Raw genomic sequence first — 27,388 nt, 5'->3', positions numbered from 1 at the left:
TGTCTCTCAGGCAGGAGATGCGGGACGTGGAGGTCTGAGGCCCAGCCTCAGCTCTGGGGACCAAGGAGGCAGCGCCCCATGAGGGTAGGGGGTGGGCATCCCTTCCCTCATCAGTCCTGGGCCCGTGGCAGCCAGGGAGCAGCCTCTGTTCCCGGGGCTACCCTCAGACCCTGTAGACGCCTGCCCTTCACTGCTGGGTCCAGTCCTTCCCTGCCCCACGCTCTCGGGCTGGGTGGTCTGGGGCAGGTCCTGTCCTCTGCAGGAAGCCCAGCATCCCCTGGCAGGCGCGTTTCTGGGCCTCAGCACGACGGGAACCGGACCTCTCCTGGCCCTGCCCATCCACGCTCCAGGCAGGCACCAGGTGCCCCGCTTGGAGAAGACCTCCAGGCTGGAAGAGGTTCAATAGTTTTGAGGCAGTTGGAGAGCTGGGATAGGGGCCGGGCCTCTGGGAGCCCCCGCACCCCCTCCCTGCTCGCTGCGTCCTGAAGCCAGGCCTTGGGCCTCCTGGGCAGAAGGGAAGGGGCCAGGGTGGTCTGACTCTGCCCCAGGGGTCCATCACTGAGCGCCCAACCCAGGCCCAATAGCTGGAACATTGGTCCCCTCCCCTACAAGGTTTGCCACGGAGTCAGAGGAGAAGACAGATGTGCAATGTCTGGCCCAACAGTGTGGTTGGGAAACACCTGGGGGCGGGAGGGGCCCGTGCCAAGGGGCGGGTTGCCTGTCTTGGAGCTCGGCTACTACTTCCATGATCCCTTGAGTTATTTTACCCCCATAACTAACTGTTCTTTATATTAAATGCTCGCTATTTGAGTCACTGGGTGTGGTTTCTGTCTCCTGAGTGGACCCTGATGACACATAAATTGTCACTAGGAGTGGCCCCAGGAGGTGCCTCCAGAGATGGGGTTTGGGGACTGGCCTGGTTGTGTCCTTGGGTCTGAGGCCGTGGGAGATGTGACTCTGGCACGTGGTGGCTTCGGAAGTGACCGAGCTGCCACCGAACTTGGCTGTGATGTGACAGCTGAATCTGGGCCTCGGGAGCTGAGGGCTGCCCCCACTGTTGATGGAATGACAGCAGCCGTGAGGTCCCTGGTGTCCTGGACACTCGCGAGCTCAGGTCTGCACTCAGCTCCAGCCACAGCCCTAAGAGTCCCTCATTCCTCACCAGCATGGGGCTGATGTGGCTAAAAGTCAAACGCAACATTTGATCCTGTGAGTAGGACAATCCCAGCAGTGTTGGTGCCTTCACAGCCTCACCAAGTTTCTTACGAGAAAGTTCGGGCATTGATTGGGAAGGAATGGGACCCTGAAACGAGGGATCGGGTGTCTGGTCGGGCTCAGATGAAGCTGAGAACCTTGAACCCCCGGGGTCCGCTGAGCCCCTCCAGGGCCTGAGGAGATGAGCCCTTCTTCACTATAAACCCTGCGAGAACCTCACGTCGATCAGGTGCCTAGAAAGAGGACCCTCATTCTACTCAACCCCCAGCCCCTGCTGACCCCAGACCCATAAGCAGGATCCAATCTCAGCGTGCTCGGGGTGGGGGAAAGTACGAAATCTGTCCCAGAAGGAAGTAGCATATCCACCCAAACACTTTCAAGATATAATTAACTGACACTGAGGAACCTGAGAATTATGTGTGGGGATTGGGTCTAGGGGTGTCAGACCACAGTGGAGGGAGCCCGGCACTGGGCCGGGTTGGCTCCATTCACATGGGTGCACCTGCCAAAGATTCTGCACTTGTGTGTTGGCTCACGGCAGCTGCGGGTAGTGACTCTATCTGGACTTAATGGTGGTCTGTAGCCAATGAAGCTGAGGTGCCAGAACCCCCCTTGTGTGCCGTAGAGGAAGGAACCCAAAGGCGCAGGGAGATGACATGTTGGAGTGGACTTATCACGCGTGACCCGTGCCCCCGCTACAGACCCAGGAAGGGTCACGGGACTTACTTTCTCCTTAGTCTATTTCTGTGATAAACTATATGAACATCCTTCTTAATTTTGAACCATCCTTGCATTCCCGTGTACGTTGCTTGTGGTGTGTTATTCTTTTAACGTGCTGTTGGATTCAGGTTTGTTGGTATTTCATTTAGGGTTTCTGAACTGGAAATCTCTAAATGAAATTGGTTTGTGGCTTTCATTTGGTTGAGATTATGCTTTCTTCAAAAAAGAACTTGGAAGGGAACTATAGTCACTATTTTGTAATAAACTATAATGGAAAAGAATCGAAAGAATACAGATATATACACATATAACTGAATCACTTTGCTGTACACCAGACACTAACACAATATTGTAAATCAACTATACTTTGATAGAAAAAAAAAATAACTTGGAAGCTTTTCTTCTTTTTCTTGGCTATGAAGGAGTTGAAAGCAATTACGAGTTGACTGTTCTTTAAAGGCTGGCAGATCTTCCCTGACACCATCTGGAACCGGAGCTGCTTTGGGGAAAGCTCCCTAACAACCTTCTGTTTCCCTCCACGGTAATTGTCCTGTGTAATTTTTACATCTACTCTGGAGTTAGTTTAGTTAAATAATGTTTTCCTAAGAACCTATACATTTCATCCAGGCCTTCAAATTTATTTGCACAGAATTGAGAAAAGTAATGCCTTATGATTCTTTAAATTTCCTGTTATTTTGTCCTTATTACTTTAAAAAATTTGTCTTTGTGCTTTTTCCATCTTTCTAGATTAAGTTAGCTACTGGTTCATCTATTTGATTTTTGAAGAATTGTATTTTGGATTTCTGAGTTCTTCCATTTTTCTATTCCTAATTCATTACTTTCTGCTCCTATTGTTACTAATTCCTACCTGCTGATTTTCTCTATTTTACTGTCTTTTTTTAACTTCTCAAGATGAGGATGTGCTTCCTATTCGTTGGTCAGTTATATCCTCAGGGTGTGAACTTCCCTCTGGACACTGTATCCCTTAGGGGCTTCCCTGGACTATTTCTGTCACTGTTATTTTTTCCAACATTCTGCAATTCCAGATTTGATTTCCTGTTGGATCCAAGAGGTGTTTCACCTGCAGGGAATTAAAAAAAATTAATTTATAGCTTTATTGTCTTGAGAGTGGGTAATGCTCTCTATACCACATCATAAACATTTTCTTGGTACCCTGAAACGTGATTTTGAGAAAACAAGGTGCGGCATCTGCTCTCGGGGAAGAGTGTGATTTATATCGGACCCGCCTGGTCATTCCGCTACGGAGGCCGCCCGGCGTCCGCTAGTCCTTGGCCACTTGAGTGCCACGACGGGAGGCTGGGACAGCGGCCTCACACGTACCTGCAGTTGTGAGAACGACCCCCTGCCCAGGTGGAGGTGGGTGGGGACGACTCGGGGCAGGGCCGACTTTGCCCGTGGAGCTGCGAGAATGAGCCCCTCTCTGCAGGTCCCGTAGGCCTGTCTTCTGTTGAAGCTGCCCGGAGAGCCGGGAGCTTGGGCGTGGTTCCCAGACATCCCAGCTAACTTGACTGTGACCACGTGTGAATCTTTGGACCTTTCCAGCCTCAGCTTTCAGACCAGGACGAGCTTACTTTAGCCTCCAGGGAGAAAAAGAAAGCAGTAACACACGTGAAAAGCTTTGGGGAGATGCGCTCGGTGGTGAGGGGCTTGATAGCAGTTAGCTCCACCTTCCCAGCTTCTGCCCTGGAGGAGGGCGGAGAGGAAGCCGCGGGCTGAGAGGCCCACTTGTGGGCAGTCCTGGCGCCCCGCAGGGGCAGGTGACGAGGCCTGGCGGCCAGGCTGCAGGGAGAGGGCTGCCCTCCGTGCCCTCTGTCGGGACACATCCAGGCCCGGCTTCTCAGCCTCCAGCTCAGCAGTGAGGAGCCGGGGGTGGGAGGCACGTCGGGGGCTCTGCAGAGCGTCAGGTCCTGGAGAGCTGTGGCGCGTCGGGCTCCCGCAGGCTCAGCGTGAGGAGCTCTGGCCTTGAGGGGACGGATGAGGGCAGGACGTCTTGGGGGGAGGACAGCAGGGGCGAATGCACCCCCTGGCCCCTGGCTTTACCCGATGGCCTGTCCAGCAGTTGCGTTCGTGGAGAGAAAAGCTGTGTAACTCGGACCTGGCTTCTTTGAAACCCCCGGTGATGGGACAAGGGTGGGCTTCTCCGCTCCCTGCAGGAGAGAAGGTTTTCCAAGCAAACTGTGGTGGGCGGGGGTGGCTAAGTTTACTCCACGTAGGAAGCGCCTTGACATCAGGCAGCTTTGCCGGAGGCCTGCCGAGTAGACGCCTGGCTGCCCTGCTCATCGGGGCCCCTCGGGGGGCGGAGGGCTCTGCATGGCAGGTGGGGGAGGAGGCACTGGGTTCCCTGGAGAGCAACCTTGATGAAAGCGTGGGTTCGGGGCCCAGCTTGGGAGTTTTGTCCTTGAGGGGGCCCAGGCCCTGCAGGAGGCTGGCCCGAACGTCAGGCCAGGGTCAAGGGCTGCTTCACACCTGGAGGAGGGTTTCCTGGGCTGGCACCGTCTCCCCAGGGCCACGAGGGGCCGGCCTGAACCCCGTCCAACCTGCAGGTCCCAAGGCAGGGGCAGGACTGGGGCTGCTCTCCGAGGCCCGAGCCCCACGTGTGGGCCAAGAGGGCCGCAGCTTTGGGGACCAGGCTGCTGTTGAGGGGAGGGTCTCTGAGCCTCCTGGGATGCTGACTCAGGCAAGTGGGGAGCTCTCCGCTCTGCTTCCCGAGGCTGGTTGTCGCCAGCCCACCCCAGGACTGGGAGGAGGGGGAGGGTGGGTGAGCACCTCCCCGATCTGGGGGCGGGGTGCACCCCAGGGTCCGGACGAGAAATGCTAACGACAGGGTGGCCCCACGGCGGGGCCTGGGGAGCGCTGGGTCAGTGGAGCCGGCAGCCCGAGCATGCCTCCCTCCGGATTCTTGCCTTCAGTCTCTTCAGGCCGCTGTGCTCCGGGTCCACCAGGAGGCCGCCCTCGGCCGCCGTCCAGGCCTCTGTGTAGCGCTGCTCGTCTAGGCAGTGCTGGGCCCTGCACAGGAGCGCGTGGGCAGCGGGGGCCCGGCCTGGCCGCTGCCACAGGTTGTTTTGGGCTAGGGCGGGCGCCAGCCTGAGGGCCTGGGCAAAGGCCCCGGCGGCCCCGGCCTCGTCCCCCAGGCTCAGAAGCAGGCGGCCCTGGGAGCAGAAGTCTTCCGCCCGTGCCTGGAGGTCACTGTCCCCTGAACCCTCTCGGAGCACGTGGTCCAGGTCCCCGAGTGCCCGGCCAAACTCCCGTAGCTCGGCTAGGCAGGCAGCCCGCCGGCGCAGGTGACAGGCGCTACCGCCACCCGCCAGGACGGCCAGTGAGCAGTAGCCCAGCGCCTGGCCGGGCCGCCCTGAGTCCATGAGGGTGTCAGCTTCCTGGGCTGCGGCCTGCACAGAGAGGACGGAGGGAGGGAGGTCAGGTCAACCCAGAACACTGAAGGCCCCTCGCGGGCTGGCCGCTGCTTGTTTCCCAGGCAGAAGCTGCCCGCTCCCTCTGGAAGCGGTGGAGGCACAGGGCACAGGCCACCCGCTGCAATCCCTCCACCCTGCAAGCTCTCCCGCAGGCAGGCCCTGCTCAGAAGGCGTCCTCCTCCTTCTCACAGCCCTACCACCCCACCTGCGGCCCAGCTTCTCTTACCTGGGTGACCTCCTCCCTTCCCTCCCCTTCCCTCTGCTCTTTCCAGCAAAGCCACCTCCGCAACAGGCCCCCCACCCTCCCGAGGCTGCCCTGGCCCCGAGGACACCGGCAAACGCCGCCTCTGCTCAGCCTGCTCCTCGAGCCTCCCCCGCGCCCCGGGCCAGAAAAGCAGGGTCTGCTTTGCGCTACTGTGCTTCTCACTTTGCTAACCAACGAGCTGCTCCCGCAGGCCCTGTGGAGCCAGAGTCAAGGCCAGGGACACACTCTCCGGGCGCCCCCTGCACTGCCAGCGCCTGCCAGCATGGCCCAGGGGCTGGGGTTGTGTCTGCTCCCCTGGGACGGGCAGAGCGGGGCGTGCAGGAGGGCTGTGGTGGACCCAGCCTCAGCCTCGCTGGCTGCTGCAGGGCAAGGCCAGAGATCAGAGGGCGCTGTCCACCCTAGCACTTCTCTCCCCGGGGACTGCTGGATTGAGTCCCCCGCTGCCCCCGTCTGGACGGCGCAGCCCCGAGGGCCGATGCCTCTCCTCTGCCCCCCAGGCTCACTCTCCTTTTCTGAGTGTGACTGAAGCCCACTCTCCAAACCTGCCAGAACGCCTTACCTCTTCCCCCGAACTGCCCCGGGTAAATCCGCTTGCCCATTCGGCTCCTCCTGCCCCCAAGAACCCACAGTGGCTCCCCACGGACTGAAGGGGCACATTCCAGACCCTCCCTCTCCTGCTGACCCTCCCTCTTCCACGCAGCCAGGTGGTAGCAACGCCCCCGCTCCCCGCCTGTCCCCAGGAGAGCACAGGGCACCCGGCACCCGGCGGGGTGAACGCGCGGTCCTGTCTTCCCACCAGCCCGACCGCGCACACAGGCTGGCGGGCGGCCGGAGCCCTGGCTGGAGCCAGCTCGGCCCTGCCGTGCGACGCGGACCGGCGACCCGTCCTTTCCGTGCAGCGCCCTCCCCACGGGTTCTGCGTGGTCCCCCCGCAGCCGGGGAGAAGCGTGGCGCCACCGGCCGCGCAGCCGTACTATCGCCGGAAACGGGGCGCCACTACTTCCGTCTCACTTCCGGGTCGGCCCTCGTCGCCCGGCCACGGCCCAACGTCGAGCGAATTCTGGCGGCACCGAATCTGGGCTCCAGGCGGCCCTGCCTAGCGCTCTCCTCCGGGCCTAGCCCGTCGTTTGAACTCAGAGACGGAGCCCTGCCCAGACCCGCCTTGTGAACTCAGAGACCCTCACCTGGCTCCCCCCTCCCAGCTTAGAGCCCCCCCTGCCCCCGCCTCAAGGCTCTGAGACCCCAGCCAGGCCCCCTCCTCCGACATCCCCGGGCTCCGCGGCCGCTCCTCTGAGTTCTAGGCCTTGTTAACACGCTCCTTGGCCCCCTCAGCCCTACGAGGGCTGTCCCCCCTGCATGACCCTACGAGGGCTGTCCCCCCTGCATGACCCTACGAGGGCTGTCCCCGCTGCATGACCCATTGCTCGCTTCGCTCCTTCCGTCCCTAATGCTCATTTAGCCACCTCCCCTACTGACCCCCTCGTTGAAACACCTAGTGCGGTGTTTGTTTTCCTGAAGGACCCTGAGTGATAGAGCCCACGGAAGCATAAGGAGGGGAAATACTTGCCCCAGGCCGCGCAGGGGTTTGATTCACCGGCTGATGCTTTTGGCCCCTCCCCACTCCAACCTGCTGGTCCCTTCACTGCCCGCCCCCTCCAAAAAAAAAAAAAGGTTAAATTCAGCTACTGCAGGGAAATCCACTCTGCAGTGTTCATTCCCCTAGTCCTGCCTCTCCTGCTCCTGCCTCCAGCAGGTGAAGGGAATAAGGTGGCCAGACCAGAATGGAGGACACCCTTCCCTCTGCCCCCCACCCCAAGCCCCTCCTCCTGCACGCCACACCAGCTGCATTTTGCCCACCTGTTTCCTGAACACTCTGAGATCCTTCCTGCCTCCAGGCTTTTGCCTTGGCCTATCTGCCGCCACCGTGGTCTCACCTCCAGGGCCGCCTCGCAGCCCCATTGCCCTGTCTCAGGGTCTTCCTTACACTTTCACCCCCTGAAGTGAACTCCCCCTCCCCCCAAACGGTCCCCCGCTAGGTTGCCAGGGCCACAGTGCAGGCAGCGGCTCCACCCGGGGCCTGGTGGAAGGTGCTCTTTGTTCTTGTCAGATGAGCAGTGGAACAATCACCCACCCAGAGGGGCAGCAGCCCCAGCCCAGCATGCCTTCAGGGTCCCTCTCAGCTCCCCAGGGGCAGGAGCCGGCCCGCCACCCACGCGCTCACTGGGAGGGACACGCCTCTCCTGGCCCGACCTGGGGGTTGGGGAAGCTCTGAGGTCTCTGGGGGTGTCAGGGCTTGAGCTGGCCAGATCCGGGTGCCTCCCGCTTGAACCTCCATCCCACCCCATGTCCAGGTGAGGTCAAGCACACGGGGAGTTCAGTACTACCCAGAGCCCCGGGCCGGGGGGTCTCCCACCCGAGGGGCTGGGCTGGGGCCTCCGTGGGGTGCTGCGCCCACCTGGGCGAGGCTCTGCCTCTCCGAGGCCTCCAGGAGATGCAGCAGGAAGCCGAGGTCCTGGGCGTCTGTCTCTGCCAGACGCTGCAGGTCCTGTGTGGCGGCCGGCACATCACCCTTCTTGAGCCGGAGCAGGCCACGCCGGGCCCGGGCCGCCTCTGATGCAGGGGCGAGGTGCAGGACTTTTTGCAGGCGGGCGCCGGCCTCCTCAAAGCTGCCTGTCAGGGATTGGGGAAGGACAGTCAGCGTGGGGCTGGGGCAGGGGGGCCACTGGGAAGCCCAGTTCAGCCTTTCTTGGGGCTGGCTCTGGGAGTGGCTGGCTGATGGAGGGGCTCAGCACCAGAAGGAAGGAGCAGGGAGCGGAGGGGCACGGTGACGCCATGTCGCTCACACGGACTCACCTGGTGACCCAGCCCCTCGACTTGGGGGCGGTCACTAAACTCTTCGGCCCCCCTGGTGGGGTAGCAGGACTCTAAGCCCCCTCACCGTGGTCCCTGCAAGGACCTGCTCTCTCTCCTGAGCGGGGCCGCCTGGGGTTAGAGCAGCCCCGGAGGCCCTGAAGGCCTTGGTGGGGGCATCTCACAGGCTTGGAGGTGACGATGACAGGCCCGCGAAACGCAGGCTGCAGAGAGGTCTCCCCTTTCAAATTAGTGCCGAGATATTTTCAAGATTTTGCAGGAAAGACCGACACATGTGGGCCTGAGACAGTCTCACCTAGAAAAGGGCACTCGATAACAGCTGCTGAATAAATGCATGAGTTAATGAGGGGCCTGAGCATGTGAGCCTTTTACGAAACCCCAAATCATTCCTTTGTCTCACCTCCCAGTGGGCAAAGCCACACAGAGGACCCATACGGGGACCAGGTCCTGGGATTCAGGGTGGAGGGGACCTTAGAAGCCATTGAGCCCTGAGTCTCTTTCTCCCATTTTACAGAAAAGGATCCAGGGGTGGGAGGAGCAGGGACAGACGCCCACGTTCTTCATGTCTGGGCCGACACATACCCACTGCAGCCAGCACGTCTGCTAGGAGGATGTGCCAGCTGGGCCGCCCGGCATCGATTTCGATCAGTGCTTCCCCCGCGGCCAGGAGGCTCTGGGCGTCCTCGTTGCTCAGGCGGGCCCCTGTGTCCGGCAGCTGGATCAAGAGGGCCCGGCAGCGGGATGAGAGGCCCTGCGTGATGAGGGCCTGGACCTCTGGCTTCAGAGAGCGGATCTCAGGGACCGCCGTTCTTGGGCTGAGCTTCAGAGCCGAGAGGATGTCGTCCACAGCCTCCTGCAAGGGGAGGAGGGCAGAGTGGGTGGCAGAAGTGGTCCCAGCTGGGTATTTGTCGTGTTCCTCTTGGTGCTGGGTGTTGGGGACACCAGAACGGGCAGATGGCCCAGCTCCTGCCCTCCCACCGTGGGGTGGGAGTGGGGGTCAGCCAGCATGGGGGCCCGTATGGTGAGCATTCAAGGAGGGCGTGGTGAAACTGAGGCAAGCGTGTCAGAGTTCTGGACGGGGGAAACGGTCTGGAACCCCAGAAGGGCCGCACTGATAAAGAACCCGCTATGGCACAGAGGTGGGCTTGGGCTGGTACCAGAAGGGCCATGGGCCAGGGGCTGAGTCTGCAGCTTGGAGTGGCGGGGGAGGAGTCTGGAGGCCCTGACTGTGCTGTGGAAGCACACGAGGCGGGGGGGAGGCTGGGCCCCGTCAGGAGAGCCTTGACCCTGGTGAGTCATTTGCATCTGACCTCTGACCTGGCCAACAGTCGGCAGCCATGCAGTCACCTTCAGGTCCAGCGTCCTGTTGGTTTTCTAGGTGTCTTTTGTTTTGTTTTGTTTTTTTCCCTCCCTTTCTGCCTTCTTTTGGGTTAATTGAATAGTTTTAGTATTTTATTTTAGTTCCTCCATTGGCCTTTTAACTCTGCCTCTCTAACATTTTTTGGCAGTTGTCCCATAAGGTGACAATATGTACCTTTATTTTTTATTTTTTGGCCCTGCTGTGTGGCATGTGGGATCTTAATTCCCTGACCGGGGATCAAACCCGTGCCTCCTGCAGTGGAAGCGCGGAGTCTTAACCCCTGGACTGCTGGGGAAGTCCCCACAAGATGTATCTTTAAAGACACCATTCCATTGTCTTCTGGCTTCCACTGTTTCTATGACAAGTCAGTCATTTTTTCATACTGCTGTATGTAATGTTTCTTTTTCCCACTGGCTGCCTTGAATATGTTCTCTTTATCTTTTGTTTTCAAAAATTTGATCAAGGTGTGCCTAGGTGTGGTTCTCTTTGTGTTTATCATCTTGGGATTTGTTGAGCTTCTTGGAAAATTTTCTGCCATTATTTCTTCAAATACATATACATATACATATATACATACATGCATATATTTTTGCCCCATTCTTTCTCCTCTGGGACTATAGTTATACATATACTGGACTGCTTGAAATCATCCCAGAGGTCATTGAAGCTCTCTTCATTAAAAAATATCCTTTTCCCCCCTCTGTTCTTCAGATAGGATAATTTGTATTGGTCCATCCTCAATTTTACTAACCGTTTCTTTGGCAGTTTCCAACCAGCTGTTAAGCGCATCCGGTAAATTTAAAATTTTAGATATACTTTTCAGCTCCAGAATTTCCACTTGATTCTTCTCTATAGTTTCCATTTCTCTGCTAGGATTCCCCATCTGTTCACTCACTATGAAAAAATTTTCCTTGAAGTTCTTCACATGTTTACAATCACTGTTTTAACATCCTTGTATGCTAATTCCAGCATCTGAGCCATCTTGAGGTGGCTGTTCAAGATCAAGATCTGTTTCTATTGAGTACTTAGTTTCCTTATTATTGGTCACATTTCCCGGTTCTCTGTGTGTCTAGCAGTTTTTGATTTTGGGCTGGACATTGTGGATGGCACATTGTAGAGAGTCTGGACTATGTCACCCTCTCATAAAGGAGGTTGTGTTTTATTCTGGTGGGTCATTTTGGTTCTGCTAGACTTGGTTTTGTTCCTTGTGAGGGCAGGTCCATTTCAGTTTTGAACTTAGTCCTAAGATATGACCTTTACTTAGGGTGTGGTCTCAGCTAAGTGCCCAAGGTACTCAGAAAGGTCTCTGCTCTGGCAGGGTCAGAATTCCAACATCTCCTGCCACGGGTGAGCTTTGCTGGGCCCCTGCATGTGCAGCCCAGACTCAGACAAGAACCACTTGGAATCCCATGAAGACTTCTCTGCACAGCCCCATGTTCTCCGTCGCCTTTCCTTGCAAATTCCAGCTACTGCAGCAGCCTGGAACCCCAGCCTCTGCCTCCTCAGCTCAGCAAGCTGACTGCCCCACCTCCTTGTGCAGTAACAGGAAAACCTCCCCAGGCAGAAAGGTTATCGTGGGGCTCCCCTGTGACTCCCCTGGTGTGGTTGCCCTTTCCTCCGGGATGGCCGTTCTCCACTGCCTGTTGTTCAGGGCCCGAAGACAGTTGTCATGTATTTTATCCAGATATTTTGTTTTCAGCAGCCCAATACCAGTTACCCTCTCCTAGCCAGCACTGGAAGTTTGCCCAGATACTTTTAAAGTCCAGGGATGGGGTTCTCCTGGAGCAGGTGTGTGGGGGATGAAGGTCTTGGAGAGACAGAGCCCTTAGATGGGTGGATGGAAAGACGGTCCTCTCCCATCCTTCCTACACTATGACCGGGGCCCTACGTGACCCTGGTGCTGGCCAGTGGTGAACCTGATCAGCTGGGAAAGTCCGATTCCGTGCTGGCTCATGGGGATTCCAGCTGCCACATATGGAACCCTCATTAGGGACCAGGCACCACGCTGAGTATCTGACAGCATTCAATAAGCAACCCCCTCAAGGCTGAGCATTGATGGCCTTGAACAAGAACCGCCCCCCCCCCCTTATTTAACTGATGTTGAAACAAGGCTCAGAGATGTTACAGGACTTGCTCAGAAAGTTAGAGGAGTGGGAGCAGGGTTCTGGATTCTGGACCCCGGCAGGCTGGCTCAGAGCTCCTCTCTTGGTGAAGGGCCAGAGGGTGTGTGGGTGCTTGGCCGCAGCCCATCTCCAGGAGGAGGAAGTTCATGGGTGTGACGATGTGGGGTTGCCCCTGCTCCCTCATCCTGACTCACAGACATCAAGGCTAACTTTCCCTGCCGCCCTGGACAGAGCGGCAGGAGGGATGTTTCTGAGGCACCTCTTGGAGGAGTTGCTGGCATGCCGAGATCACCCAGGGGTGGGTTTCCAAGGGGTCCGCCTCCTGCAGTAGGGCCCTCTTGGCTGAATCCCGTCTCTGTTTAATGGGCTTGTCCCTGAGAACTACAGGTGCCGTCCCAGCACAGGAAGGGGCCTGCAGAGGGTTGGACTCCCAAGCACAAGTGTGTGCCCAGCTGGAACAGAAATCAGGCTGCCAGTGCCCTTGGGGGAAACACAGACACCCTGACAGGCAGAAGCACCATCTTGAGAGGCTGTCATCCCAGTGGCATCTTGGATCATTTTTGCTTGTCTCCTGTACTGGGCTGTACTTTGGCCCAGCGAAGCATCAGGGCAGACAATCGATTTCAGTTATTCACCAGTGACATTGCTCTTGGCTGCAGAGTGCCCTTGTCCAGGGCTGTTTGTTTGTGGCTGCACGTCTTCCCTTTGGAAAGTACCTGCCCTGGGCCTGCAAGGGACCGCTTCCCACCCCTGCCCCTGCACGCTGACCACCCAAACCCACAGGCCCTGTGTAGACAGCTCAGGGTGGCACCCAGGGGGGCAGCGGAGGTCTCATTACTGTAACGTGGGGGACCCCCTAGTACTCCTGAGGCTTTGCACATCAATCTATGCTGACTGAAGCGGGGGGGCACGGGGACTCTGCAGATGGAAGGGAAAGACTCCCCCGACCCGGGGATGTGATGGTGAGGCTCCCGTGAGCCCCAGTGCAGGCGGGGTTTTGATGGATGACTGACGCTCAGATGGCCTGGCCCTGCTTCCTCTCTCCGGGGGGGCTGAGCAGGAGGGCAGCGCCTCCCCTGGGCGCCCCCACTTGCCCAGCCCCAGGTGGGGAGGGTGGGCCCGTACCTTCTGCTGGTCCAGCGCCAGGTGCAAGAGCGCCCGTCCGCACAGCGCCTGCACGTTCCTCGGCTCAGCCCTTAGCACGGAGGTGAAGTCGAACATGGCTGTCTTCTTCTGGCCCAGGAACCCGTAACAGCGGGCGCGGGCCAGCAGGGACTCACTCGCCTGACGCCCTGGAGGAAGCGGGTGTGGCGTCAGGATGCGACCTCGGCTGGGCACGGCCAGGTTCGGCGTGTCTGCCCTCATCCAGGAGTTACTGCCCCTGTCCTGGTGCTCTAAGGGGCAGGGGAGGGGGTGCGGCAGCTTTGGGGTCACCTAGGGAGCTCACAGACTGCTGGGCACCACCACACACCAGGCAGCAGCAGTGTGGATTGATCCGGGGGCCCTGGCTGAGGGACACGGGGAGCTCAGCCAGGAGGGGTGGCATCTGGGAGGGTTGGTGGACAGTCCGAGGGGGCTTCTGAGAGGAGGGGGCACTGCAGCTGCATCTGAAGCGAGGCCAGGGGAGGGGCGGGGGTGGGGGGAAGGGTCCACGGGGCAGGTCACAGAATGGCTGCAGCCGTGAAGGTGCCAGGCTGAGAAGGCCCAACTCTTCGACCCTCCTGCGCCTAGGGCAGGGTGCGGTGGGTGGGCTGGGCGAGCGGGGAGACCAGGCGCACACACACAGAGCTGCCCCCGCTATTCCTAAGAAGGGCTTAGGGGAGTGGGGCGCTCATCCCCCACGGGTGGAGGGAGAGGGGTTGAGCTGGGAGAAGGGCCTCAGCTGAGTCTGGACCTCCCACCCTCAGGGCCCTGGGTGTGTGCGATGGCGGCCCAGGATTCAGGAGAGGGTCCCAGCTCAGGTCCCAGCTGGTCGGGCCCTCTCCTAGGCATTAGCGCGCTCGCTGCAGTGAATGGCCCGGGAGAACGCCACACCCCTGAGCCAAGCACATGCTCAGACTCCCTGGTGCCTGACCACACCCCCTCCCCGCATGGCAGAGGCTCCCCTTGCCCCCAGGCACCTGGCACAGGGTAGGGGCCCCGGGGGTACGAGGGCAGCTCCTACCTGCAGCAAAGATGGCCAGAGAGAGGTAGGCGATGGCCTCCCTGGTGTGGGCCCTGCCCTCGGCGCCGCCCGGTTGTGCTTGCAGGATGGCCAAGGCCCTCGCGTGGCAGTGGCCCTGCAGCAGCTTGCGGTCCTCGTGGCGGAAGACGTCCAGGGTGGGCTGGAGGCAGGCTGTGTCTCCAGACTGGACCACCTTCTTCACCAGCTGCAGGGGCAGGGGCGTCACCACCGGTCCTCCCTGTGCCCCAGGCCAGACCACTCCACCCCCATCCTCCGTGCAGGGGTGTGGCTTAGGGATGCAGCCCGCAGGGGCGTGGCTCGCGGGGGGCGTGGCTCGTGGGGGCAGGGACTACGGGTTGCCAGAGCTGAGCACAGGGAAAACTGGGTCGGGAGGTGTGGGCCCCGCTCTGGGCTGCTCCTCTGCTGAGTGTCAGGATCTGGGGAGGGGCGGTCCCAGTGTCCCTGAGCCGCGCCTCCTTCTCGGCGACATGGAGACCTTGCCTCACAGGCCCACGCGCCACAGGTCTGAGAAGTTTGGGGAAAGGGGGCTTTCCAGTGGTAAAGTGACAGAGGGCCCAGGGAGTCCTTCAGAAGGTGCAGAGCAAAAGCCCTGGAGTCAGTCCCTGCTCTGGGAGGAGCGAGACCCTCGGGGAGACAGAACTTCGCAGAGGCCTGCCCGATGCTGCCCTTGCTGGCTGCACCTGTGCGGACGCCGGTCCCAGAGCATCCTTCCCTCCCACCCCTACGGCCCAGCGCAGGGAGACCAGAACCCAGACCAGGCCAGAGCGGAAGGGGGACGCTGACAGGCCCCACAGCCCTGCCCCAAAGCCTGAATCTCCCCCTGGAACATAATCTTCGGCCGCGTTCCCACGGGAAGCCCTCATAACACCTGAGGGAGGGGAGGCAAGCAGGGCTTGAGGGCCTGGGGGCGCCTCTGCTCGTTTCCTCCCCGGGACAGGGTCACCTCCAAGCCTAGTTTACTTGGGAGATTTGGGACTAAGCTCTGCTTACACTCAACTCATGGCCCTTTTTCTTCATAACACAAGAAAAGCAAATACAGAGCATCACTGCATGCTGGAGACCTGCTGGGCCCTGGGGTACCTGCTGCAGCTAATTCTCATGAGAACCTGAAAGACCGGGGCACAGATGAGGAGACTGAGGGTCAGAGAGGTGAGGCACCTGCTGAAGGCGGCAGAACCGGGGCTGGGACAAGCTTTGCCTGTTCTCAAGTCTGGGCTGCAGGGTGTTGAGCGAGGGCCGGTGGAGGCCTGGTGCCCTTCGCAGACCTATGCCCTGTTTCCATCTGCCCTGCTGTGGCCCACCGGGGCCCCCTCACCTGGCTGGCATCATAGGAGAAGCCCCTCCGGAGCTGCAGCAGGGCCAGCCGCACCAGCACAGGGGTCGCCTGAGGCCTTTGCGAGAGGGCCACCAGCAGGGCCTTGTGGGCGTCGTCCAGGCGGCCCAGGCGGTACAGGGCATCGGCCGCCAGGAGGCGCGAAGCCTCGTCCTCCGTGTCCAGCTCCATCAGGAGCACGGCCAGCTGGTACACGCCACGGGCGTCCCTGCGGAGAGAGCAGCTGGGCGAGGGCTGACCCTCCCCTACACCCCTTTCACCTGCCCAGGGAGGCAGGCTGCAGGCAAATCCTATCCCCTGCACCTGGTCCAGGCGGCGCCCTTCCTGCTGGACCTCCGAGACCAGGTTCCTGCTGGAAGGACCCTCGTGCTGTCCCCAGAGCGCACGGCTGCCCTTTCCGACATACAGCCCTTGGCCCTCACCCCCCATTCTCCCCCATCCCGTAGGGAGGGCCTTTTACAGAAGAGAAATCGAGGCTGTATGCCGACCCCCAGCCAACCCTGCCTTAGTTTTCTTTTCTGCAAAAGCAGCATAAAAATGCTGGCCTTGCAGGGCTCAGGGGCGTCGTAGGCAGAGCTCGATAACACCCAGGCTGCGCTTGGAATGATCTCGGCGCCCTCTTGGGAGTGAGAAGGAGCTCCCACTGGGAGAAGGGGCCAGAGCCTCAAATTTGACAGTTCCCAGAGAGAAAAGATAGAAAGGGCCCCAAATCTCTTACAAGAAAGTTCCTCCTCACCATCAAATCAAAGCAATGCAAATTAAGGGACTAGGGGGCTGAGGAAGCCTGCGTGTGTGCATGCCTGTGCGTGCGTGCGTGTGCGTGCGTGTAGGGGCGAGGGGGCTGACGTCAAACATGCCCCCCCAGGGGCCCCTCAGCTCAGTGCTTTTAGCTTTGCTAAAACACCTCCCTGCCACCTCCCAGCTACCAGAGAATGCAAGTCAAAACAGCTGCAGGTTCACCCACTGGGCTGGCAAAGAATTTTGCGAAAGGAGCACGAGGGCTGGAGCATGTGGACTGATGGGCAGGTGGGCAGCTCCGAAGTCAAGGGCCTCACGGGGGCTGTGTTGTCTGACCCAGGAGCTCCACCTCTGTCTCCATCTGTAGCGCAGAACATTGCATAGGCTGGAGGTTACCCGGGATGCGTTATAACTAAGAGCAGACATACTGGAGTGCCCGAAGGATCGATGGCACATTCACAGGATGAGCTATGGGGCTGCCCAAGAAACGTATCTAGTGACCAAAGAAGTGTTCATGATCTAGGGAGTAAAAAAGGTGGGATGCATTTGCACATAGAGCACAAATTCAGTTTTGTGGACTCTATTTTATATGCACAAGGAGAAACAACAAGGAAATGAAACAGTGGGATGACAGGTAAGTTCTATTTTTTCATTCCCATTTTTGCGTTTCTAATTTTCTTTGACAACTAAGTCCATAATGCATCCTGCCCTTTGGGACCGAGGGTCCTAAGATCCGGGCCCCGGAGCTAAATCTGCCACCAAAGCTTTAGGGAAATCACCTAGCAGCTCCCTGCCTCAGTTTACTGTAAGGTGGTAGGAAACACACCGCGACTAACTTGGAGGAGACCAGGATGAAGCAGCAGCCCCAGGCGTGCGCGGGTCTAGTTTTTACCCTTCCTGCGCAGCGCGGCTGTCGGTCTCCGCAGCCTTGCTCCTGCAGCCCGGCCCGCTCTCGGATCCCGGCTCCGGCCTCTGCTGCAGCATCCTGCGGCCCTCCTCCCGCAGCACGGTCATTAGCAGCCCCCGCTGGTTCCAGGGCACGTAGGCCTTGGTGACAAGCAGAGCTTCCTCGGGCCGCAGGTGGCAGGCGGTGACATAGTCCAGCGCGCCCAGGAACGCACTGCCCGCCAGCACCCGCAGCAGCCCGCGGCCGCACAGGGCTCGCACGCAGCTGCCAGGGTGCGGCGGCCCCAGCTCCACCACCGCCTGGAAGTCCTCCCGGGCGCGCCCCGCGTCGCCGGCGTGCAGCGCGCAGAAGCCGCGCAGCGCCAGCAGGGGCGCGCGGTCCCCGGCCCGGTCCCGCGCACGGTCCCCGGTGCGCCAGGGCCGCAGCAAGCGCTCGCACAGAGCCCGAGCGCCCACCGCGTCCCCCCGCAGCAGCAGGCACTCGGCCAGCCGTGTGCCCAGTGCCGGGCGCGCCCCGGGCGGTGCCACGCGCCACAGGACCCGGAGCGCGCGGGTCACCGGGGCCAGCAGCTCGCGGCCCGAGTCCTCGCGGAGCTCGGGGCGGCTCCGCACGGTCTCCTGGAAGCGCGCGAAGCCTACGTCCGCGGCCTCCTGCACCTGCGCCCGCAGACGCTCCCGGTCCCCGGCCGAGAGCACGGCCTCTAACTGCCTCCGCGCTCCTGAGGGCCTCTCGCAGAAGGCCTCGTGCAGGTCCTGAAGGAGGTCCTGGGCCCCGCTGTCCAGGAGGAAGGTCGCGGCAGCGCGGGTGACCAGCAGGGTGGCCCGACGCTCACCTGCGGAGAGAACAGAGGTGTTGGTCCTGCCTGTTGGGCCACGTCCTGCAGGGGAGCCACCTGCAGACCCCAGCCCTCCAGTGCTGGGACCGTCTGAAGCGTCTCACGGCGATTCCCTTGAGTCTCCCAGAAGCCCAGGACATGGCACCGGAAGGATGAGTGCTGGCAGGAGGCCCTAAGCCCGTCAGGGACAGAGCAGGCTCAGAAGGGGGGAACCAGGGTGGGCCTCCCCAGCGCTGCTCGCCACGTGGGGTCAAAGCCAGCCCAGCCGCCCTGGACATTTCGTCACAACACCCCTGGCACTTTCAGTGATGGAGTTTAGGGCTGAGTTCCCTCTTCTGAGAGCAACCCCACCCCATCCCTGCTCCCCCAGGTCAGAGCTGAGGTTCTGAGCCTCAGCTCAGTGACGGTTTAGGGGCCAGGTGTCCCTGCAGCACCTTTGTTTCTTGCCTTCTTTGGCTCCAGGGGGACCCAGAGCCTCCCTCTTTGAAATGAGATCCCCCGTCAGGTTCCGGAAAGACGGATGATACACCCAATGCCGCTTAAAGAGCGGGGGGCGTGGGGGTTTACTGCATCTTGCCGTGCCTCAGTTTCCTTTTCTGCTTTATAGTGGGAATGAGGATGGTCTCCATCCACAGGGCTGCGAGGACTGAATGGATTAATGTGTGTCCAGGCCTGGAACCGGGGCTGGTGGGTGGCGCCACTCAGTGAGCTTTCCCATCAGCAGCGCCCTCACCTCCACCGTCCCCATACTTTGTATCCCAGCAGCGTAAACATGCTTGTGTGAATGGGGGCTTTCCGACTGGTAAAGAAAGCCAAGCCACCCCATCCCTGCCAGGCAGGTGCATGCCGTTGAAAGAATCGCAGAAAACTCAGTGCTGGTAGGAGCTCAAGGTCATGGGTGCCCACCCTTATAGTATTATATAGGCCAGGAAAGTGCTGCTGGGGATGGGAGTTCTCAGGGCCCGGCGAGTCACTATGCTGGGGCACTGAACCTCCACTTCAGTGCCTTTTGCACGGACTCCTTCAGAACTTCTCCTTATAACCTAACGCAATAGCCGCAACAGTAATAATCCTTTACACTGAAACAGGAGAGGGCAAATAACCTTCATGTCTGCACGGAAGCAAAGTTGCTGCTGCCTTGCCCTGTTGCCATTGTGGGTAAGTGTCACAACACAGCACATAGCCAAGTAAAAGAAGCATCTTGCACCCTGAGATCAACCAACCAACCAACAACAAGGTCACCCAGTCTAGTCCTGGTGGCCAAATTTAAAGAAACTTTGAGACTTCCCTGTCATTTACTAAGTCCTGAAGAAAACACCTGTATCCCTGATTTTTGCAATAGTTCGTGGATCCTAGGGAGTTGCAGCAGACGGAGAGCTCATGGGGCCTGGGGGGCCGGTTATTATTTACCCGCATGGAAGTGTGTTCTCTGCTCTGTTTCTGAGACTCCAGTTGCACACATTAAACTTCCAGATATTGTCTCATAGGTCACCAAGGTTCTGCTCATCTTCCTTCTGTTCTTCCTATTGAGTAATTTCTACTCTGTCTCAAGTTCACTGGCTCTTCTGCTGTCTCCAATCTGCTCTGAATTTTATTTCAGTTGTGTTTTTCAATTCTGGAATGTCCATTTGGTTCTTTTTTTTTTATAGTTCCCACCTATCTACCGAGATTCCATAACTGTTCATTCACTATGACCATATTTTCCTTTAGTCCTTGAATATATTTATAACTGTTCCTTTAAAGTCCTTAATCTGCTAATTTCAGTCCTGGGATCATCTTGAGGTCAGTTTCTGTTGACTTCTTTTTCTCCTGACTGTGGCTCACCTTTTATTTTCCTGTCTCTTTGTATGTCTAGTAATTTTTTAAATTGTACACTAGACATCTGGTTGATTCTCTGTAGAGACTCTGGGTTCAGTTGTGTTCCTCTGAAGAGAATTGAATTTTGTTTTAGCAGGCAGTTAAATTGGCTAGGATCAAACTCCAAATTCTCTGTCTTCTTTATTGGACAGCAGCTGAAATCTCCATTTAGTTCTTGCAGCTTCCAGTTGTTGCTTTTTCAGGCCACCCAGTTTCTCCCATGTGTGTATAGTTCAGTGGTCAGCCGAGGATTTAAGTGGATTTAATACACAGATTTGGGGTCTTACCTCCCTTCCCCCTTGAATGTGGCTCTTTTTCAGGATTTCCCTTCTAACTTTACAGTCACTTTTCTCATCCCCAACTTCTGTCATATGATATCTCAAGCCAGTAAAATGGCAACTTTCTGTCCTACATGGATAAAACATGGACTGAGGAGGCAAAAAGCTGCAAGCCTGCAAATCTTACCTTGTACAGTCTTCATCTTTTAGGAGTCAGTCTCCAGTTTCTCCCTGCATTTGGTCACTGTTCGGTTGCCAAATATTTGCATTTTATATTTTGCCCCAATTTTATAATTATACGTGGGACACACAGTTTAGTCCAGCTACTTCACCATTGTTGAAAGCCAGAATCTTTTATTGTTAGATTTAAAAATTTTGAAAATCTGGCGGTGGGGGAATATAAAATGCTATAATGCTACCCCACTGTTGTTTTAATTTTCATTTTCCTGATTGCTGGTTAAGGCTCATTTATTTAAAAAACCTTTCTTGCCAATCTGGTGGTAGAAAGTGGTGTCTCATTGTTTTAATTTGCATTTGTATCATTACTATGATGTTGAACATTTTCCGCACGTTTATTAGCCATCTGTGTTTTCTCTTTTGGGAAATGCATTTGCCAATTCTTGTACTGGATTTTTTTTTTTCCTTATTGATATGTAGGAATTCTTCAAATACTCTGGGTACTCATCTTTTGCCCACTGAATATTTTGCAAATATTTTCTTCTGTTGTGGATTCTCCTCTCATTTTCTATAGTTATGGGCAAAACAGAAGTTTAAAATTTTCAAATTAATCAAATGTATCAAATTTTTCTTTACTGTTTCCACGTTTTTTGTATCTTAAGAAGCCCAGCTGTACACAGAAGTCTTAAGATGTTCTCTCATATTTTCTCTTAGAAACTGTAAAACTTAGCTATTAACATGATTCACCTGGAATTTACTTTTTTTTGCACGGTTTGAGGTAGAGAATCAGCCCCATGCATTGGATAATGGTCCTCTTTTCCCCATAGATTTGCAATGCACACTCTCACATATTAAGTTCCAGACAAATACAGGTCTATTTCTAACCTCTCTTATTGGTTTTATTAGTCTATCTATCTACACCTTAAGTCAATATCCTTCTGTATTGATTAACATAGCTTTGTATTAACTGGTAGAGAAAATCCTTGTACCACCACCTTCCTCTCCATCTTCTCCCACTCCCCCACCCCCTCCCCTCCCCTCCCCTTCCCCTCCCCTCCCCTCCCCCTCCCCTCCCCTCCCCCTCTCTCCCCTCGCCTCTCCCTCCCCTCCCCCTCTCTCCCCTCCCCCTTCCCTCTCTCCCCTCCCCTCCCCCTCTCTCCCCCTCTCCTCCCCCTCTCTCCCCTCCCCCTCCCCCTCTGCTCCTGCTCATTCTCCTTTGTCTTGTCTATTATTGGTCCTTTTCTATTATAATATCAAGTGTTCCTATCAATGGACAGTAACTCTCTCTGCTTATACACGTATAATTTATTCTCTTTTAATAAAGTTTTATAGTGTTCTCCATTAAGTCATATGACTCACTGAAATAAATTATTTCCTTTTCCTACAGTAAATGGTGTATTTTAAAACCATAAAGTTTGCTAATACATACATATGGAAACTTAAAAAAAAAAAAAGGTTCTGAAGAACCTAGGGGCAGGACAGGAATAAAGACGCAGACGTAGAGAATGGACTTGAGGACATGGGGAGGGGGAAGGGTAAGCTGGGACGAAGTGAGAGAGTGGCATGGACTTATAAATACTACCAATACTACCAAATGTAAAATAGATAGCTAGCGGGAAGCAGCCGCAGAGCACAGGGAGATCAGCTCAGTGCTTTGTGACCACCTAGAGGGGTGGGATAGGGAGGGTGGGAGGGAGATGCAAGAGGGAGGAGATATGGGGATATATGTATTTGTATAGCTGATTCACTTTGTTATACAGCAGAAACTAACACACCATCGTAAAGCAATTATACTCCAATAAAGATGTTAAAAAAAATAAATCTAAAGAAACAAACAAAAAAACACAAAAAAAACCCCCATAAAGTTTCTATTTGTTGCTGGTGTCTATAAGCATAAATACTTTTTGTATCTCCTGTTAAATTCTATTCCTATATCTGATACATTTTTGTTGCTTCTGTTGGGGTTTCTACATAGCTAATCATATAGTCTGAAATAATGGTTGCTTTATCTCTTCCTTTCTGGTCTTACATTTTTCCCCTCATTGCCTTGGCTAGCATCTCCAGAGCAATGATGGATAAATGGGGGAGTGGACAGCCGCTGTGTTCTTGATTCTAAAATATCACATTAAGTACGATATTTTGGTAGGTTTTGATAGATTTTATCTTTTGCAATTAAGTAAGCTTTCTTCTATTCCTGGTTGTTTACATTTTGGAGATGTTAAATATTATAAAATACTTTTCCCTGATTTATTGCAATGATAATATATTCTTCTTTCTTCCATTAATGAATGTAGTAAATTGTGTTATTACAGAAACATAAAACTATAAGTCTTGCATTATTTAACTCAGTTTTGGCTAAAGGATGCATCAAAAGCCAATGCTTTGACTCAGTATGCAGTTGTATCAGCTACTATTGCTGTGTAACAAGCTACCACAAAACTTAGTGACTTAAAACAACAACCATTTCTATTTGTCTGTGATTCTTCTTCAATTTGGGCTGAGTTGGCAGTTCTTCTGTTGGTCTTACCAGGGATCACTTCTGTGGCCACGGCCACCTGGTGGCTCAACTGGGCAGGAGGGTGTAAGGTGGCCTCACTCACATGTCTGGGGCCCTGGTGTTGGCCGTAGGCTGAGCCTCCCTCTCTGTGTGTGCCCTCGTGGTTCACTACTTAGCTTCCTCGCAGGGCACTGGGAACGTTGCAAGAGGATGGAGGTGCGGCCTGGCCTCCAAAACCACACGGCATCACTTCCACTATTTTCTGCTGGTCCCAGCAAATCTCAAGGCCAAGTGAACTCCGTTTCCATGCTGGGCGGAGCTACAACCATGGCTCTGTCTCTCATCTACCCCAGTAGCTCTTAATGAGGAACCTTGAATGAACTGGAGATGGCTGCCCTGGGGACTTTCAGAGGATAAGCAGTCAGGGAACTGAAGCCCCTGGGGGACGTGAGTTAAAGCTACTCTTGTTCTGTATCTTGTCCTCATACACTGAGTGTCCTTGTATGTCCACGTACTAAGAAGGGCTGAGCATATTCCCAAATATGGAAGGTTTTGTTCGATGTTTCCAAGGACTTTGGATAAGTAACCTGGAGATTAGAATGCATTTGTTATAGGAATCTACATTTGCAAAAAGTTTGTTACAGGAGAATTTATTTGTTCACATGGTAAGCCATGCTGGTGTGGGTGGGGATGATAAGGTGACTCCAAGTGACATAAGTGACTTTGTCCTAATGAATGCAGCGCTCCATAGTGAAGGCTCGCCTGTCCGCTTCAGAGCCCAGGCGGGACAGACAAGCTTCCTGCAGTCTCTGGGGGTGGGGGTGGGGGTGGGGAGCAGAGTTTTTCTAGAACACTGTTCCTCAAGGCTGCAGCCCTTTGGGGATTCTGGATTTCTGCAGGGGCTTTTCTGGCCATTAAAGTGGAAGACCCCCTCCGCCCCAGGGGTTGCTGAACGCCCCCAGCGCACAGGCCGCTGCATGTTTGTGCTTTGGGCACCAAGGGCCTCCTACTCGGGATTCTCTGCGACTCGAGCGTTTCTAGGTAATTTATAGCAGGAGGGTTTCAGGGTATCTGGTCTGGCATATTTCCAGAAAGAAATTGGCCGGCTCAGTTTTCAGTTCTGTCTGGCCCCCCTCTCACCCTGGGGTTACCAACAGCCTCGCGGGACACACAGACACGCCCCGCCCTCCACGTGGGCTCGGCTGAGGCAGCTGGGAGTTGGTGCAGCTCTTTATCTCGCACACACCCTCGCCACTGCCCTGCAGGCTCCTGAGTTTCCGCCTTCTTCCGTCCTCCTGTCCCCTTTGCTGGGCCCTCTTTTGGTGGAGAGCAGTGCGGTGGGCAGTTAGGAGCACCCGGGGGTCAAATCCCAGCTTCTGTGAACGCCCTGTGTGCCCCTGGCGGCCCCACGGGCACGTGGGGATGTGCCTGCACCCGCCTCCGAGGGTTGCTGTGTGGATGCGATGAAAATGCGTATCAAGCCCGCACAATGGGTCCGCCCACTGAGTGAATGGCAGGCCCCCCCGCCCCCCACCTCTAGGTGTCTGGCTGCCCCACTCTCTCCCGTGCTCCCTCCCGATCTAGACCTTGACTTTAAATCCCTTCCTTGTGTGGACGATCCCCAAACCCCTTCTTCTGACCAAGCCCCCACTCATCTCAAGGCTCATGTGTCCAGCTACCTAATGACACGTCCACTTGAGGGGCCCAAGGGACACTTTTGGGGAGCGCTTAGCGGGTGACAACATTTTCAGGGCTTGATACACAGTTTCACTGAATCTGCACAGCAACCCTCAGAAGTGGGCGTGGCCACCACCTTCACCTGCGCACGGGGAGGTGGAGAGGCGGCAGGGAGCCGGGAGTGTGGCGGCAGGCTGGCGCGCGGCTCCGGGGTGCTCCCAACCACACGCCCCACTGCCCCCGCCCCCGCCGTGAAGGAGGACCCAGCGAAGGGGCCTGGCCGGAGCGGCATCTCAGACTGGGGGTGTCTCCAGCCCCTGATGCCCCCTTTCCCGTCCACTCCTCCCCGGCCTCTGCAATCCAGTTGCTGAAGGCGAACTCTTAAAATCATTGCTGATCCTTCTCTACGCCCCCATCCTCTCCCCATCATTACATCTGGCCACAGTCTTGTCGTTTCTGTCTCAGTGATAACTCAGACGTGGACCGCGCCCTAGCCTCCAGCAGGTTCTGTTCTCAGTCTGGCCCCCGTGGCATATTCTACGCACAGCAGCCAAAGGAAACTTTAAAAATGCAAATCAGAGCACCTCACTCCACAGTTTAAAACCCTCCCATGGCTTCTTGCTGCCCTGAGGATAAAATCCAAAGTCTTTCAAGGCCAGGAGGGCTTAGCCACCGCTACTGTCTTTAGCGTCTCCTGGCTCCCTTTGCCCCCATCCCCGCCCCCCGCCAGCCATTCTGGCTCCATTCAGTGGCAAGGAACCCCAAGTACTTTCTCACATTCTGTTTCTGCTGCCTGGAATCCTTCAGTCTCAGCTCAAACGACACCTCCTCCAAGAAGCCTTCCCTGACCGTCAGGCTAGAGCAGCGCCTCTCATAGTCCATTTTTCAAAGCACAGATTTTGTTTTGCTTCTTTTCTTGGTGCTACATAAGGTCAGGGGTCTTTCTGTTTTGTCACTGTGGTGTCCCCAGCCCCAGCACAACTCCCACCCCCGCCATAAGCAGGACTTAACCATGCAGTGAGGCGCTGGTGAGAGCAACCTTTGCCCCGGCCCTTAGGGGGTGTGGAGGGCACGCCTACCTTGGGGTCTGCTGCCCGCTGAGGCGGCCTCCAGGGCCCGGCTGCAGGCCGCCTGGCAGTCCTCATACCTGCCACCTTGGAGCAGGGCTTCGGGGGACGGGGTGTTGCTCCGCGTGCCCACAGGGTCCAGGGCTGCCAGGAGTCCCCGGCAGTCGGCCCCCCGCTGGCTGGCACCGTCCCCAGCCTCCTGGCCGCCCGAGATGTAGTCCTGGAGGGTGCTGACCAGAGCGGGGAGGTAGGGCTGCTGGTGGGTGTGAACGAAGGCCACCATCCGGTCGGCGCTGGCCGCAAAGGCCTGGAGGTAGGCGGCCACCCCGGCGTCCACCCGCGTCCGGGACAGGACCCAGGCCAGGGCACGGGTCAGCCGCAGCTCCAGACTTTGCTGGGAGTGGGCGTCCAGCAGGGCCCCGCAGCGCTGCACCACCTCCCCGTGGTGCCCGTGGGCCAGCAGGCCCGCCAGGGAGTGCAGGGCTGCAGCTGGGTGGTCGGGGCAGAGGGTGGCCAGGAAGGCGCAGGCCAGGGTCCCCGTCAGAGAGACCACCGCCATGCCGTCCCAGTGGATGGCCGGGATCTGGCTGTCACCTCGGCACCAGGCCTCCAGCGTGGCCACCACGGGGGACCCCCGAGCCCCGGCCAGGGCAGCTCGGACGCTCCGCACGGCCGAGGGGGCGTGGCAGCTGAAGGCAGCCAGGTAGAAGGCGGTGGCCAGTGGTGTCTCCCCCAGGGCCAGGTGCCGGTCCCCCTGCCAGCAGAGGCAGGCTGCGAGCTCCTGGGCCGACATCACGCCCACACCTCAGATGGGCCCATGTCCGGTCCTCCCAGCACCTGGAGGGGGGAGCGTGGTTAGTGCGTGGGTGGCCGGCAGCCCACCTGCCCCACAGCACCCCCAGTCCTGCTCCAGAGAGGCCTCCTGCCCCTCCCCATGGAGACCCCAGGGTCAGCGCAGAGCCCCCGAGTGAAGGCAGGGTGGATTCAACCGTTAAGAGGCATTGGGGGTGCCTGCCTTGCAGGCGTCTCCATGGGGCTGGGACACGCCTCCCAAGCCAGGCCCCCAGCGGGCTCCTTGCCTCTAGGCCTCTGCTTCCTCTTCTGCAGAATGGGGCCGTGACCCCGCTCAGCAATGGGCCCTCTGTGGACATCTGACCCCTGAGGATCCACGCAGGGAGGAGTTGGGTGGCCCTCACTCCACCTGCTGCCCCTCCCAGCACAGAGCCCCTCAGGAAGGGGGACTCCCTCCCATCAATCCAGCTCACACAGGCCTTCTCGACGCCTGCTCAGGGCTCTAAGTTTCTATTGTTCACCCAACCTCAGGACCACAGTGGTGCCCACCTCCCGCACGGGGGCAATGCGGAGGGGGGGGGGCCGGTTGCTGGGGTGGTGAGGGGCACCTGGCCGGCTCTTGGGTGGCAGCGGGGAGCCACGATGGCCCAGGCCAGAGGGTCAGGTCTTGAGGTCAGTTCCAGGACCAGCCCTGTCTCGTGCCTCTCCCCGTCCCCAAACCTTCTGACCTGATGAACCAATTGCTTGTGGCCCTTTCTCTCCTGGATCCCAAAGTGCCTGCAAACAAGCCCCCCACCCAATGTATGCTCTCCGACACACACTGAGACACAGACACACACACGAGTGTGCACACACAGGCGCCCCCCAATGTGCAAACGCGCTCACACTCGCCTGTGCTCCGAGACTGTGCGAGGCGCGCGGGGAAGGGAAAGGCTCGAGCCACCACACCTGCTGGCGGCCGGGTGGAGGGGCGGTGGACGCGGCTCTGCCCGAGGGTCCGCGCGGCTGGGCTTCCAGAGGCGCCCACCGCCGCTGCGCCCGGGTCCGGAGGGCGGGTCCG

General features: G+C 57.3%; 1 protein-coding gene across 4 annotated transcripts; it reads right to left on the bottom strand.

Moving 5' to 3' along the window:
* Positions 1–402: 402 nt before the first annotated feature.
* On the bottom strand, positions 403–27,388 carry TTC34 (tetratricopeptide repeat domain 34). 4 transcript variants are annotated; one of them, XM_082344133.1, is made up of 9 exons: positions 27,220–27,388; positions 25,549–26,373; positions 17,134–17,980; positions 15,486–15,711; positions 14,150–14,354; positions 13,111–13,277; positions 9,085–9,355; positions 8,087–8,301; positions 403–3,016 (listed from the first exon to the last, which is right to left on the bottom strand). In XM_082344133.1, the coding sequence occupies exons 2-9, from the start codon at positions 26,327–26,329 to the stop codon at positions 2,921–2,923; spliced, it is 2,808 nt and encodes a 935-aa protein (XP_082200259.1). In that variant the 5' UTR covers positions 26,330–26,373; positions 27,220–27,388; the 3' UTR covers positions 403–2,920. The 4 variants fall into 4 exon arrangements, with proteins under 4 accessions (XP_082200259.1, XP_082200257.1, XP_082200256.1 ...); XM_082344131.1 differs by having other exon boundaries at positions 2,924–5,342; positions 27,214–27,388; XM_082344130.1 differs by having other exon boundaries at positions 2,924–5,342.

This window comes from Balaenoptera borealis, assembly GCF_965194805.1.
Source record: "Balaenoptera borealis genome assembly, chromosome: 1".
In the NCBI taxonomy this organism is placed as follows: domain Eukaryota; kingdom Metazoa; phylum Chordata; class Mammalia; order Artiodactyla; family Balaenopteridae; genus Balaenoptera; species Balaenoptera borealis.
Note: the sequence above shows the minus strand (reverse complement) of the source record. Positions and strands in the feature narration are given on the sequence as shown.